The 16,174-nt window shown below is 38.7% G+C and overlaps 1 protein-coding gene across 1 annotated transcript in view; it reads left to right on the plus strand.

The window, feature by feature from the left end:
* Positions 1-16,174, plus strand: part of NAV3 (neuron navigator 3) — a 599,823-nt gene that overhangs the window by 493,258 nt on the left and 90,391 nt on the right. Inside the window, exons 13-16 of the mRNA XM_042947238.1 lie at positions 8,176-8,308; positions 9,222-9,492; positions 10,658-11,366; positions 13,429-13,917. Coding sequence (XP_042803172.1) covers positions 8,176-8,308; positions 9,222-9,492; positions 10,658-11,366; positions 13,429-13,917 — 1,602 coding nt within the window. The remainder of the gene's footprint in view (positions 1-8,175; positions 8,309-9,221; positions 9,493-10,657; positions 11,367-13,428; positions 13,918-16,174) is intronic.

Below are 16,174 nucleotides of genomic sequence, written 5' to 3' on the forward strand. Positions count from 1 at the left end.
GACATTTTAACAATATTCTTCCAATCCATGAGCATGGAATGTCTTTCCATTTCTTTGTGTCATCTTCAGTTTTTTTCCCAGTGTTTTATAGTTTTCAGAGTACAGGTCTTTCACCTCTTTCATTACGTCTATTCTAGGTATCTTACTATTTTTGGTGCAATTGTAAATGGGATTGTTTTCTTATTTTCTCTTTCTGCTTCTTCATTATTGGTGTATAGAAATGCAACAGATTTCTGTACATTGATTTTGTATCCTGTGACTTTACTGAATTTGTTTATCAGTTCTGGCATTTTCTTGGTAGTCTTTTAGGTCTCCAGTATATAGCATGATGTCATTTGTAAATAGTGCAAGTTTTACTTCTTCCTACCAATGTGAATTCCTTTTATTTCTTTCCGTTGCCTGCTTGCTGTGGCTAGGACTTCCAGGACTATGTTGAATGAAAGTAGTGAGAGACAACATCCCTGTCTTGTTCCCGACCTCAGGAGAAAAGCTCTCAGTTTTTCCCCCATTGAGTATGGTGTTAACTGTGGATTTTCATATATGGCCTTTATTATGTTGAGGTATGTCCCCTCTAAACCTACTTTGTTGAGGGTTTTTATCATGAATGGATAGTTTGTCAAACGCTTTTTCTGCATCTATTAAAATGATCATATGGGTCTTATCCTTTCTCTTATTAGTGTGATGTATCACAATGATTGATTTGCAAATATTGAACCACCTTTGCAACCCAGGAATAAATCCCTCTTGATAGTGGTGAATTATTTTTTAAATTTATTCTTGGATTTGGTTTGCTAGTATTTTTTTGAGAATTTTTGTATCTATATTCATCAGAAATATTGGCCTGTATGCCTGAGTGGCTCAGTTGATTAGGCATCTGACCTTTGATATCAGCTCAGGTCATGATCTCATAGTTCACGAGATCAAGCCCTAAGTCAGGCTTTTTCCTGACAGTGTGGAGCCTGCTTGGTATTCTCTCTCTCCCTCTCTTTCTGCCCCTCCCCTGAGGGGGATTTCTTAAATATTTCTTAAAAAAAAGAAATACTGGCCTGTAGTTCAATTTTTTTTTTTTTTTTTGTGGTGTCTTTATCTGGTTTTGTTATCAGGTTAATGCTGACCTCATAGAATGGATTTAAAAGTTTTCCTTCCTTTTCTATTTTTTGGAATAGTTTGAGAAGAGTAGGTGTTAACTCTTATTTAAAGTGTTCAGTATAATTTGCCTATGAAGCCATCTGGTCATGGACTCTTTTTATTAGAATTTTTTTTTTTTTTAATTACTGGTGCAATTTCATTGCTGGCAATTGATCTGTTCAAATTTTCTATTTCTTCCTGTTTCAGTTTTGGTAGTTTATAGGTCCCTAGGAATTTATCCATTTCATCTAGCTTGTCCAATTTGTTGGCATATAGTTTTTCATAATACTCACTTATAATTATTTGTATTTCTGTAGTGTTGATTGTTATTTCTTCTTTCTAATTTGTAATTTTATTTATTTAGATCCTTTGTCTTTTTTTCTTGATAAATCTTGCTAGAGGTTTATCAGTTTTATTGATTTCTTTTTTCAAAGAACCAGCTTCCAGTTTCATTGATGCGTTCTATTGAGTTTTTTACATTCTATATCATTTATTTCTGTTCTAATCTCTCTTATTTCCTTACTTCTGATGGTTTTAGCTTTTTTTTGTTGTTCTTTTTCTAGCTCCTTTAGGTGTAAGATTAAGTTGTTTATTTCAGATTTTTCTTGCCTCAGGAGGTAGACCTGTGTTGCTATAAACTTCCCTCTTAGAATTGCTTTTTCTGCATCCCAAAGGTTTTAGACTGTTGTGTTTTCATTTTCATTTGTTTCCATGTTCTTTTTGTTTCTTCTTTTATTTCCCGATGGCCCTATTCATTGCTTAGTAGCATGTTGTTTAAACTCCATGTATTTTTGTCTTTCCAGATTTTTTCTTGTGATTGATTTCTAGTTTCATGGAGTTATGTTCAGAAAAGATGCATTGTATGACTTCAGTCTTCTTGAATTTGTTGAGACTTGTTTTGTGGACTAATATGTGATCTATTCTGGAGAATATCCCATGTGCACTTGAAAAGAATGTGGATTCTGCAATTTTAGGGTGGAATGTTCTACATATTTCTGTTAAATCTATAGGGTCCATCCAATGTGTCATTCAAAGCCATTGTTTCCTTGTTGATTTTCTTTTTAGATGAACTGTCCATAGATGTGAATGGGGTGTTAAAGTCCCATACAATACTATTATTGTATTATTGTCTTACTAACTGATTTATGTATTTAGGTGCTTTCATATTGGGTGCATAAATATTGGATTTATGTTGTTATATCTTCTTGTTGGCTTATCCCCTTTACTATTATATTGTGCCCTTCTTTGTCTCTTGTTACAGTCTTTTTTTAAGGTCTTGTTTGTCCAATGGAAGTATTGCTGTTCTATTTTTTTTTTTTAACATCCATTTGCATGTTAAATATTTCTCCATCCCCTCACTTTAAATAAGCAGGTATCTTTAGCTCTAAAACAAGTCTCTTGTTGGCAGCATATAGATGGGCCTTGTTTTCTTTATCCATTCTGTCACCCAGTATCTTTTGATTGGAGCATTTAGTTCATTATATTCAAAATGATTATTGATAGATATGTGCTTATTGCCATTTTATTACTTGTTTGTGGTTATTTCTGAAGATTTTCTCTGATCCTTTCTTCTCTTGCTCTCTTTCATGGTTTGCTGGTTTTCTTTAGTGATGTATTTGGATTTCTTTCTCTTTATTCTTTGCATATTTCTTAGTGGTTTTTGATTTGTGGTTACTAGTAGGTTTATATGTAACATCTCCCGCATATAGCAGCCTTTATTAAGTTGATGGCCATTTAAGTTTGAACCCATGTTTAAGGTACATGGCATTATATTTTGCATCCTTCTCATTTTGTGAGTTCCTTGACTGTATTTTTATAGAAATATTCATTTTTACTGCTTTTGTGTTTCCTACTTTCATACTGTCATTTTTGGTCTTTCCTTTCCACTGACAGTGTCCCCTTTAGTATTTCTTGCAATGCTGGTTTCGTGATCATGAACTCCTTTAGTTTTTATTTGTCTGGGAAACTACTTATCTCTCCTTCTATTCTGAATTACAGCCTTGCTGGGTAGAGTATTCTTGGCTTCAGATTTTTCCCATTCAGCACTTTGAATATATCATGCTAGTCTCTTCTGGCTTGGAAAGTTTCTGTTGAAAAATATGCTTGTAGCCTTAGGAGATTTTCCTTGCAGGTAACTGTCTTCCTTTTTCTTTCTGCTTTTAAGGAGTTTTCTTAATCACTACATTTTGCCATTTTAATTACAATGTCTTGGTGTAGACCTGCTTTTGTTGATTTTGTTGTGGGCTCTTTCTGTGCCTCCTCGATTTGGATATCTGCTTCCTTCCCCAGATTAGGGAAATTTTCAGCTATTACTTCTACAGATAAATTTTCTGCCCCCTTTCTCTTCGTTTGGGACTCCTACAATACAAATGTTATTATATTTGTTGGAGTCACTGAATTCTCTAAGTCTATTCTCATTTTGCATAATTCTTTTTCCTCTCTTTTGTTCAGCTTGGTTACTTTCCATCACTCTCTTCTAGGTTACTGATTCATTCCTTTGCTTCTTCCAGCCTGCTGTTCATTCCATCATTAATTCTGATTTCACTTATTGAGCCCTTTATCTCTGCTGTTATTCCTTATTTCTGTGTTAATGGTTTCACTGATGCCTTTTACTCTTTTTCTCAAGCCCATCGAGTATCTTTATGAACATTACTTTAAATTCTCTATCAGGCATGTTCCTTATATCTGTTTCACTTAAATCTCTGGCCACGGCTTTGTTCTGTTTTTTCATTTGGGACAAATTCCTCTGTCTACTGATTTTATCTAAGTCTCTTCCTACTTCTGTGAGTTAGAAAAATCAGCTAGTCTCCTGCTAATAAAGATAATGGCTTTATGAAGAAGAGGTCCTCTATTGCCCTGCAGTATGATGTTCTCTGTCTCTCAGGGCCTGTTGCTTTAGGGAGTGTCTCGAATGTGTGCTGTGTGCACCCTGCTGTTATGTCCTCGCCACTTTATCCTTCAGACCAGTCATCTGCAGAGTTTCTCTTTGCTTATTGCTGGAGACCTGTTGCCACTGTTGCCGGAACTGAGGCTCTGCGAAGCTCCAGGGTTGAAAGGCACAGTATGGAAAGGTGTTTCAGCCAGTCTTCTGAGAGAGGGGCCTTCCACGTTGGGACAGAGACAAGTGTAACTGTGAGGGGTGGTTCCACCGAGCAGGGGAGTTGGACTGGGGAGAGGGGCTTGGTGTATGGAAGTTAGGTAGCAAGTGTGGACACCACACTGGTTTCCACAGGTGGCTCTGTGCTTGTGCAGAGGAGCAGGAAAAGGAAATGGTGCCAGCTAGTCCCTTTGCTCCTGAAGGGGTCTCTCCCTGAATGCTGCTTCTCTGGGACACACTCCAAGAAGAGCAAATGACCTCCATGCTGTGTGCCCCAGGCACTCTTCAGATTGCTGTTTCCATGCTATACGGCCCCAGGCTGTGTGCCCTCCCCTCTCCATAAGAGCAGTGCAGTGCCCTCTGGGTTCTCCCTGAGGCAAGCCCACTGACCTTTAAAACTCCAGGCTCTCAGCCCTGCTGGTTGCAAGAACTCCTGAAATTCAGCCACTCTTGCCTTCCAAGCCAATTGTTATGGGGAATTGTCTTTCCTGTGCACACACCTGTGTGCTACTCTGTCTCTCCCACTTCTCTGACTGCTCTCCCTTCCCACCACAGTGGCTACAATTGATTTCTCTCATGTCTCTGCACTTTCTACCTTCATTGATGAGGCCTCTTCTCTGCCTTTAGTTGTAGAGTTTGCTCTGTCGGTCTTCAGGTCATTTTCTGGGGTAGTTAGCATGATTTGGTAGTTATCTAGCTGTATTCAGGGATCAAGGTGAGCCTAGGGCCCTCCTACTTTGCTGCCATCTTCCTCCAAACTACAGGAAAGTTACTTTAGGATAAAACAGAATTTCTAAGTAGCCCTGAGAAATCATAACAATGATTTATTTTATATAATCAAACGTATTGTATATAATAAAATACATATTATATTAGTCATTATAATTAGCTGACTTTCTTGTATTTAAAAAAAAAAAAGAATGGAGAAAACATATATTTAAGTAATATAAAGTCAAGACAGATATGGAAGACTATGAGGGTGGCAAGAACTAGAAGAGTAATGGTTGCACTATTATTTTAGTGTTCCTTTTGCTTCAGCGCCTTTGCATCTTGCATCACTTGGTAAAGAGCTCACTAAAATTAAAAAATAAAGAAACAACAACAACACAAGAAGGCTGGTAAAAATGCGTAAGAGGAACTCTCTATAAAGTTGACATAAAAATTAGGAATCAGTAGATTTTAGCTTGCTGGAAATATGGAATATTGTGGTCAAAAGTGATTGCAGAATTTGAGATCTTGGAAGAGATGGAAAAGTATAAGGTATTATAAAATAGTTTATGGAAGTGATTCATTTGCTTCTCACACAACCCTATGAGCTAGTAAAGTCAGAATAGCAAGTGAACATACTAGCTGTGAACCTCTAAAGAAGGCTCACATGAAAGACTTTAATTTTTTTTATTGGGCATAATTGACATATAGAGTTATATGAGTTTTAGGTGTATAACATAAAGACTTTAATTTTATGACTCTATTTGTCTTTTTATTACACTAAGCTAAATTTGGAAAATTTTTCTTTATGTTCTTATAATCTATGATATTTAACTTATTAATTAGATATATTTTACTATACTTTTTTTTTGAGAGAGAGGCAGTGTGAGCAGGGGAGGGGTCGAAGAAAGGGAAAAAGAGAATTTTTTTTAATGCTTCTTAATGTTTATTTATTTTTGAGAGAGAGAGACAGAGCATGAGCAGGGGAGGGGCAGAGAGAGAGAGTCACAGAATCTGAAGCAGGCTCCAGGCTCTGAGCTGTCCTCACAGAGCCTGACGCCAGGCTCCAACGCACGAGCCATGGGATCATGACCTGAGCCAAAGTCGGACGCTTAACCAACTGAGCCACCCAGGTGCCCCTACTTTTCTATTTCTAGATTGCAATGTTTTTATATTGTTTGGGATTCTGTCACTTATATCATCTAAACCACCAAGCTATTGTGTTCATTTGAGATTTTAAGTGGTTGCAAAATATAAGTGATGGTTATGATTACCATAAGAGTTGTGGCATTTGACTTTATAGTCACTGATGCTAAGGTTGACAGTGGAAGAGGCTATTAATAGAAATACTGATTCTGGACACACCTGGGTGGCTCAGTTGGTGGAGCATCCAACTCTTGGTTTAGGATCAGGTCATGATCTCATGGTTTGTGAGATGGAGCCCCATGTCAGTCTCCACACTCACAGCATAGAGCCTGCTTGCAATTCTCTCTCTCCCTTTCTTGCTGCCCCTTCCTGCTTGTGCTCTCTCTCTCTTTCTCAAAATAAATAAATAGACATATATACAGGTTGCCTGGAGAGTAAATCTTAAAAAGTTCTCATCACAAGACAAAAATTTGTAACAGTGTGGTGATGGATATTCCCTAAACCTATGGTGGTAATCATTTTGCAAAATATACCTATATCAAATCATTATTTGTATACCTAAAAGTGATACAAGTTTGCATGTCAATTATATCTCAATTAAAATACGGTCATTGATAACAATCTGACTTATAAATATCTTTGGTAATCATGATGCTTTATGCTATCAGTAGCTAATATTGCAAACAAAATACAGCAGGGGTGGGATCATCATTAACAGTGTGTATACCAAAGTAGGAAAAGTATCAGTTCCTCTGTGGTTTGCTTATGCTTTCATTAAGGATATTCTCTTGGGGCACCTGGATGGTTCAGTCGGTTAAGTGTCCAACTTTTGATTTCAGCTCAGGTTTGTGGTTTGTGAGCTGGAACCCTGTGTTAGGCTCTGCACTGAGCCCGGAGCCTGCGTGGAATTCTCTCTTCTTCTCTATCTGCCCCTCCCCGGCTTGACCTCTAAATAAGTAAATAAATAAATAAAACTTTAAAAAGGATATTCTCTTAATATATGGATTACTTGTAGAAGGTTTTTAAAGCTACTTGTCATTTAATGAGACTTAACTTTTGTCTGCCTCTAACATATGTATCCCATGTGGACGACTTTGTTTAACAGAGCACAGGTAAGCAGCAATACATCACAATAGACTGAGAAACAGACAGTAAAGAAGAGAACCATGTCCCACTCCTTGGAACTGTGGAGCTGCTCTTCTCATTCAAGTTACCCTGCTTATCCTACATTACTTCTGCATCATCTGGCACATTGACTAAATGAGGTTGCACATGTTAGCCTGCACATGAATATTAATATAGCTTATGTGATTGTTTTCTTCTTTAGATTAAAAACAAATGTATTCAGAATTGCAGATATTTTTCTTACACCCCAATGGATTGCTTTGTCCATCCTGTGTGGCAGGTGCATTTTATTTTGGAATCTATGGCTTTGGTAAAGAGAAGTCTGTGAAGAGGAGGGGTGACATGGCCAGATGTGAATTTTTGATCATTTTTGATCATTGACCCAAATTTAGCAATGAAGTTGTATTGAGAAAGACCAAAGGCAGGAAGGCCAGATAAGAGGGTATTGTCTATTGTCTAGGCCAGAAATTGTGAGGTATGGCAGGAGTAATGATATGCTAGAAGTGAAACTCGATGTTCAAAAGTTGGTGAGTCATTAGAAGTAGTTACTAAGGTAGGAGGAAGAATGAAGAATTACTTTGATTCCTAACTAAAGCACAGTTCTTTTTTTTTTTTTTAATTTTCAGAACAAAGAACAAATTCTTATATGCAATGTTGCTTTTTCCAGGGGGAAAAAAAGTCATTGTTAATTTTATTCTTTCCTAATACCATGCTGTATTTGTGGTGTTTTCATTCATTCTAGAGACACTCCCTTGGAGGCCAGATCTGCGCTGGTTCTTTGCATATATCAGATGAGGTTCAATTCTTATTTAATATGATTCTCAAAAAATGGAAAGTCAATAACTTTTCATCATGAGATTTAAAAAATGAGGATCATCCTTCCAAGACATGATAAGTGTTAGATGGAAATATAGGTGACTTCCTTATGCATCCTGTGTTTAGTTCATTGCTGCTGTGTGTCTTGCCTTTAGCTGGGATGACAGCAGCTCTGTGAGCAGTGGTCTCAGTGACACCCTCGATAATATCAGCACAGATGACTTGAATACGACATCCTCAGTCAGCTCTTACTCTAACATCACTGTCCCTTCCAGGAAGAACACGCAGGTGAGAATTGCCTTCTTTCTTTTTCCAGTGCTTCTGCCGGTTTCTCCCCAACCACCCCCCCCCCCCCCGCCAACTATTTATATTGGATTAAAATGTAGCACAGGGGTACCTGTGTGGCTCAGTTGGTTAAGCCTCCAACTCTTAATTTTGGCTCAGGTCATGATCTCATGGTGGTGAGATCGAGTCCCACATCAGGCTGCATGCTGAGCATGGAGTCTACTTTAGATTCTCTCTCTCTCTCTCTCTCTCTCTCTCTCTCTCTCTCTGCACCCCTCCCCCATTCACATTCTCTTTCTCTCTGTCTCTAAAATAAAATTAAATATATGTATATATATATATATAGCATGACCCCTTAATCTGAAATAATTGCATAAACTGAAGCAGCTTGTGTATATGTATTTTTTTCTATTGATTATAAGCCAACCCAGAAAGACTTGTTTTTACCATATCTGTTTTTATAATATTGATATTTTTTAACTCAAAAAATATTTTAATAGTCTAACTTTAAATAGTTCTTCATTAATTTTGTATTGATCTCTGAAATAAATTACTACATCTCTTGAGAATCGTAAATCAAGAATGGATATTAGATAATTAAGTTTTATCTTGTCTTACTTTTCCTTGTTAGATTTGACATAGAAAATTTCTTCCTCTCTGGAGTATGTAATTGGGGTTTTCTGCACATATTTATTCTGACATTCTCTAATATGTGCAAGTGAGAATTATGTGACTAAAATTAATGAAACTTAAATTAAGAAGGCAGAGATAAAAATAGGAGTCTCTGGGATTCTTTTGAAATATAAATCAGTGCTGCTTTTTTTTTTTAACCAGTTATCTGAAAGTACATTGCAATGCCTATTCACACTTCATAGATTTTTCTGCACAAAGTTTCTTTGTAATATTTTCCTCATAGCTGAAGACAGACTCAGAGAAACGTTCTACAACAGATGAGACATGGGATGCTACCGAGGAGCTGAAGAAAACAGAAGAGGACCTTGACAGCCATGGGGATAGTGGCGGCAAGTGGAAGGCTATTTCCTCAGGACATCCTGAAGACCCCGAGAAGACAGGGCAGAAAGCCTCCCTGTCCATCTCCCAGACAGGTTCCTGGAGAAGAGGCATGTCTGCCCAAGGGGGAGCATCATCTAGGCAGAAAGCTGGAACAAGTGCACTCAAGACCCCTGGTAGGCTTGTCATTTCACAGCTGTTATGCAAAAAGGTTTTAATTTATAGCTTCCATTCAGTCTTGGTTCTCTTTAATGATAGCTTTATTTTTTAATTAAATCCTATTCTTCTCTGTATAGTTATTTTTTTCCTATGTAAATTTCACATACTTTACCATAGAAGTCCACATGAATACAACAATTTGGCATTCTCTTGAGAGCACCATCATAATTTGGGGCTATTGAGTGTCTATTCTGCCACTGTCATTTCTGTTCGTGTGCAAATAAAAGAAGTCTGCCTAATAAAAACAAGATTGCTTTCTTTCTGACTTCCTTATGAAAGTTGGGAATATTTATGGTAAGCATACCTCTAATTTTTACTACCACCACTGAGAGGCAAGAACAATCACACTAATCTAATGGGTTGGAATTCTGGAGATTTGAAACATCATTTGTGAATTACACTTTATGAAAGAAGAGAGTGAAAGAATTCTGCCAAATTTTACCATCTTTTCTTTCTTTTTTTTTAAGATTCTCTCCCTGTTTTTAAAATGGTGCCTAATTTTATGGGCACTTAGTTGGTTAAGTGTCCGACTCTTGATTTCTGCTCAGGCCATGATCTCATAGTTTGTGGGTTCAAGCCCCACGTCAGGCTCTGTGCTAGGAGCACAGAGTCTGGTTGGGATTCTCTCTCTCCCTTTCTCTGTCCCTCCCCTGTTCATGTTCTCTTTCTCTCTCTCTCTCTCTCTCTCTCAAAATAAATAAATAAAGTTAGAGGAAAGAAAAAAAGGAAACGGTGCCCAATTTTAAATATTGCCACCTGAATTAGTGATGTACCAGGGTACTCTAAATATAATCATCTTATATATATTCAAGTGAATTCTTTTTCTGGTACTTAGCTTGATAAGATTAAGTGCTATCCTGATAAAAGAAGAGAATTGTGAGATAAAAGACAATAATAAATTGCAAAAATATGTGTTTCCATTTTATCTCCATCACTCATCACATTTCCTCTAAGAGCCATAATTTTATAGCTTTGTACTCAACCCTCTCAATATATTAATCCATATTTCGGAACTGAAGTAACATAAAGATGTGTTCACATTTTTTACACATGGTTTAGAGAAAGAGTATTATGAAATCGAAGCGTGCCGGCATGCATATTTGTGTATTTCTCGTTAATTAGGGAAAACCGATGATGCCAAAGCTTCCGAGAAAGGCAAAAGTCCTCTAAAAGGATCGTCTCTACAGAGGTCTCCTTCAGATGCAGGAAAAAGCAGTGGAGACGAGGGGAAAAAGCCCCCTTCGGGCATTGGAAGATCTACTGCTCCCGGCTCTTTTGGGTTTAAGAAGTCAAGCGGGGTAGGCTCATCTACTATGATCACGAGCAGTGGAGCCACAATTACAAGCGGATCGGCAACACTGGGTAAAATTCCCAAGTCGGCTGCCATCGGTGGGAAGTCCAGCGCCGGGAGGAAAACCAGTCTGGACGGCTCACAGAATCAGGACGACGGCGTGCTGCACGTGAGCTCCAAGTCGTCCCTGCAGTACCGCAGCCTGCCCCGCCCTTCCAAGTCCAGCGCGAGCGGCATCCCCGGCCGAGGCGGCCACAGGTCCAGCACCAGCAGTATTGATTCCAACGTCAGCAGCAAGTCGGCTGGCGCCACCACCTCGAAGCTCAGAGAACCTACTAAGATTGGGTCAGGGCGCTCGAGTCCCGTCACTGTCAACCAAACAGACAAGGAAAAGGAAAAAGTGGCCGTCTCAGATTCAGAGAGCGTTTCTCTGTCAGGGTCCCCCAAATCCAGCCCCACCTCTGCCAGCGCCTGCGGCACACAAGGGCTCAGGCAGCCGGGATCCAAGTATCCTGACATTGCCTCACCTACGTTCCGAAGGTAAGAGTGTGTAAGATGATGCTGGGAAAATAGAGTATGCTCTGCCGTAGGAGACATGTAAACCGTGTGTCTATAAAATATGTGTGTCCACAATCCTATATCCTGAGTAAATATACCCTACATATATATTTTAAGGTATGTATAATCTTAGAATCTTTTATTCAGTTTCTGAGTACAGTGAGTTTTAAAAAGCTGGTCGTGTAAATAACCAGCAAAAAATAAAAATAAAAAATGGAGTTCATTTTGAGAAATGCTCAAGCTTCCCAGTTCCATTCTCATCTAATATTAGCAACATAAAAACAGCATTTATAAGAAACTTAAGAGCAGATGGCAATACCTAGGGGTAGTAATAAAATAAAGTGATCGCTTATAAAATTTCCATAGATTTCCATCTCTCCTTTCCACAATTACAAATAAAGCAAAATGGGCCTTTATGACTGTTGGTATTTGTTTCCAGTGTTTATTATCTTGCTGGCTCTTAATGAGTCAAATGATCATGAACGTAGACGAAATAGTTTTTCTTGTAAAAGATTACATTGGACAGATTGATGTAGTACCCGATCTTGACAGATTAATGAAAATCAAGGCACGATATCATGGACGGAATTTGAAAACATTTGGATATTTCACACAGGGTTACAACTAAGGAATGAGCTAGATTTTCTAGCTTCATCGCTTTCCTTTATATGACTGATAAGCAGCATAACTTAGTTTCTATACGAGGACTGTCTTCGATATTAAATATGTGGAATTCTGCTGTGAGATATCATTGTTTTTAAATACTACTGTGTTTTAAGTGGCAGGGAAATACATGTGGTTAAAGACTTGCGACAAATGGTTGAACCTCTCTGGGTCTGTTTCCTCATCTATGATATGATAGAGTATGATTTATAGTTCATTATGTGTTAAGTATGTTTAATGTTTGTTTTTATTATGATGACCAAACTGGGAAATAAAGGGTCTTGAAACATTTACTTTTACATTTCAAGCAATCTCAGTTACATGATTGTTTGAAAATCTGGAGGTTATATTCCTCAGTAGCAATATTAATTCTGAAAAACTGGCTTTTTGAAATGTTGAATCTCATCCGAAAGAATAATGACTTATCGTGGGAGTAATTATTTCTCTTGCTTAAATAAAAGCCAATAGTGCCCTCCAGTGGCCCATTACCTATGAAACAATTTCTCATATTCGTCATAAAATACTTCACTGTAGGAAATATGGATTTCATTGCAACTTAATTAGTTAGTAATCATTATGCCATTACTCCATATCACTTTATTTCCATATTTACATAAATTCGATGATATCATCTGCTTCATTTACAAAACTAAAATGTTTTCTGAACTGAACTCCAACATCCAAGTTAGCACCAACTCTGTTTCAAATCACTATTATAAATATGTATTTGAATAGCACTGGCAACTGACATAAAACCCTTTGGTCTCTCTTGAGGAAAACGCACACAAACCAACATGTTGCCAACAGTGTCCAATCTTGTTTCTAACCAACTGCTCTCTGACAGCCACTCAGGCCACCAGCCACATAACATAACCTCCCGAACCTTGCCTTAAGCATTCCTTTTAGATTTTGAACAGACTGTTACAATGAGAGAGAAAAAAAAAAAAAAAGAGAGAGAGAGAGAAAAGAGAGAGAAGATTTTAAGTGTTACGTACCGAATGCGTAGAAGTTGTTTCATTATAATGGCTCTGTAAATAGGTACCAGCATATGTGCTCAAGCTCTCTTTCTTCAAAAACTCTCATGATCACTTAAACTGTGAAAACCAGGGACTTTCATGTTTGATCTCCTTTTGTTCTGCCCACTTCCCCCCACCGTGTGGGCGGCGGCCCAGTACCAACTGACCCTTATGGTGATACGAGACATTTTTTGGCACGACATTAAGAAGTGCAAGCTCGTAACGTTCGTTGACACGGGAGACGGGAAGTGCTTGGTGGCTGGGCACACCGAAGCACGCTTGGCTCTGTGTACTGTAACCCTAAATATTGAGTGTGGATGTCGGTTTCTTGGAACAACTGAAGTTGTTATTTGTTTTTCTTTTAGGTTGTTTGGTGCCAAGGCAGGTGGCAAATCTGCCCCTGCACCTAATACTGAGGGTGTGAAATCCTCCTCAGTAATGCCCAGTCCTAGTACCACTTTAGCGCGGCAAGGCAGTCTGGAGTCACCGTCGTCTGGTACGGGCAGCATGGGCAGTGCTGGTGGGCTGAGTGGCAGCAGCAGCCCTCTCTTCAATAAACCCTCAGACTTAACTACAGACGTTATAAGCTTAAGTCACTCGTTGGCTTCCAGCCCGGCGTCGGTTCACTCTTTCACCTCGGGTGGTCTCGTGTGGGCTGCCAATCTGAGCAGTTCCTCTGCCGGCAGCAAGGACACTCCGAGTTACCAGTCCATGACTAGCCTCCATACGAGCTCTGAGTCTATTGACCTCCCCCTCAGCCATCATGGCTCCCTGTCCGGACTGACCACAGGCGCTCACGAGGTGCAAAGCCTGCTCATGAGAACGGGTAGTGTGAGATCTACTCTCTCAGAAAGGTGAGCTTTCCTAGAGGCATCGACGAAGTCTTCGCCGCCTCCTCCCTACGCTGCGCCTACCCTCCTGCCCCACTAAATTCCCTTGAGGTCCATGGGAGAGCCACTCCGCAAGGGAACAGACGATTCAAGGGATGTGAGATTAATGGGCCTTTTGTTTGCTCATATTGCCAAGTATGTAGAAGGGGGAAAAAATGTCATCACGGTTAGGATAGTTGCATAATTAAGTTTCTTAATATGAATGCGTACATATATACCAGATAGGCGATTTGAATAAAATTCAAAGCCTGTGTTTGTGTATTAAATGATGTCTTCTCCAGACACGTTAGCGATTTGGCCTGAGCTCCAAGATAACAGAGCTCCTTATGATAATTTGAGTATTTTTGAAGACCGAATGTAAATGGATTTGACGATCATGCTCTGAGCAATATGTTAAGTTTGTTTTATTATCACTTCTCTGGGAAAATAGCAAAAAGATCACTGGAGAATCCTAGCTGAATTGGAAAAAAAAAAGTCAATTGTCAGGTATGAATGCTTAAAGAAAATTAATAGCAGCAGTGATATTTTTAATAGACCCCTTGAGGTGCCTGGGTGGCTCAGTTGGTTAAGCGACCGACTTCGGCTCAGGTCATGATCTCGCAGTTTGTGGGTTCGAGACCCGTGTCGGGCTCTGTGATGACAGCTCAGAGCCTGGAGCCTGCTTCAGATTCTATGTCTCCCCCTCTCTCTACCCCTCCCCTGCTCATGCTCTGTGTCTCTCCGTCTCTCCATAATAAATAAATGTTAAAAAAATTAAAAAAAAAATAGGCCCCTTGAGAATAAATCACATTACAAGGTGTTTCCCATTGGTTTAATGAGATTTTTTTTTTAACTTAAAAAGAACATAAGAAGGCATTCCTTACCTAATATACTTACCAGAAAGTGTCACTGCTGACCAAAATGCCTTTAGATTCTCTCACCCCAAAAATCCTTTCTCAGATACTTTGGTACTGACTCTTTCCCCCAGGAAAATGCCCTGAAATGGCCACTTTCTCCCAGATTAACTTAATGTTATTTGTTTCTTGACACACCTACAACTTTTCAGAAATGGTCTTGGCCATATGTCTTAATTATGTTATTGGGGAAAGCACCACTAGCCGATGAAAATGCCTCAGATCGTTTCCTAAACTTTTGTTCAGTCTGTTAGTCATTCTGACATATCACCTCTTTTCCAGACTTCCAGCCTTATTCCCAGAATCATTTTTTTAAAGGTCAACTAAAGCTCTTACCGCATGGCACCGGTTGTCCCTTAATCCGGGATTTCCCGTTGCTCTTCTGTTTCCCTTGCCTTTGTAAAATGCTGAACGTTGCTTCCATCCCACTGTACATCCCTGCCCCCTCATGCTACATGGACAGCAATGCCCATAAGACATCCCCCTGATCCAAGAATTTTAGAACTGAAATATTTATGCTTGATAGTTCCTATGGTGGGCTGCTAATTACAAAATAACATTTTTCTTCATAAATAAATAACTGGGCCAAGAGACACAAGACAAAGAACTGGGTAATAGAGATTAAACTGTAGGTGTTTGCATCTATATACCTTCTAGTTTTCTCATGATAGATAGCAGGCATAAAGACCAGCTGCATACACAAAAACAATGGTTGTAAGTACTGTTTCATTTCATTTTCTATCTCAGAAGTTAGGCTTTCTACAGCATCTTAGATTTGAGTTTCTGCCCTTTCAGGTGAATGGGTATCCTCATATGTCATTTTCAAAACTTTTAACGAGTAAATCAAATTACAGCAAAGCCTTGGTTTGCGAGTATAATTCATTCTGGAAACATGCTTATAATCGAAAGCACTCAGATATCAAATCGAATTTCAAGAACCATTGGCTGAGTTTTGACCATGTGACGTTTGGCATCACGTACTACTCGTGTTGCAAGACATCACTTATTTATCAAGTTAAAATGTATTAGAAAGGTTTGCTTGTCTTGCAGAACACTTGCAAAACAAGTTATTCACAATCCAAGGTTTTACTGTATGTTGAAAATCTGTTAACAGTCTATAGTTTGTATCTTTGATTGTGTACTCATATGTGAGAAACCCAAATAACACTTTTATAACCAAACTAAGCACACTGCAAATAGGTGATTTTTTATTAACCCAAATCACCCTCCAAAACACTGATTTTTTTAAATCGTAAATATGGCTGCAACAAGTTGACCCTTGAGCCATCAACCTATTTCTTTGGCATTCAGATATCAAAAATAGTCAC

This window comes from Panthera leo, chromosome B4 (genome assembly GCF_018350215.1).
Source record: "Panthera leo isolate Ple1 chromosome B4, P.leo_Ple1_pat1.1, whole genome shotgun sequence".
NCBI classification, from domain to species: domain Eukaryota; kingdom Metazoa; phylum Chordata; class Mammalia; order Carnivora; family Felidae; genus Panthera; species Panthera leo.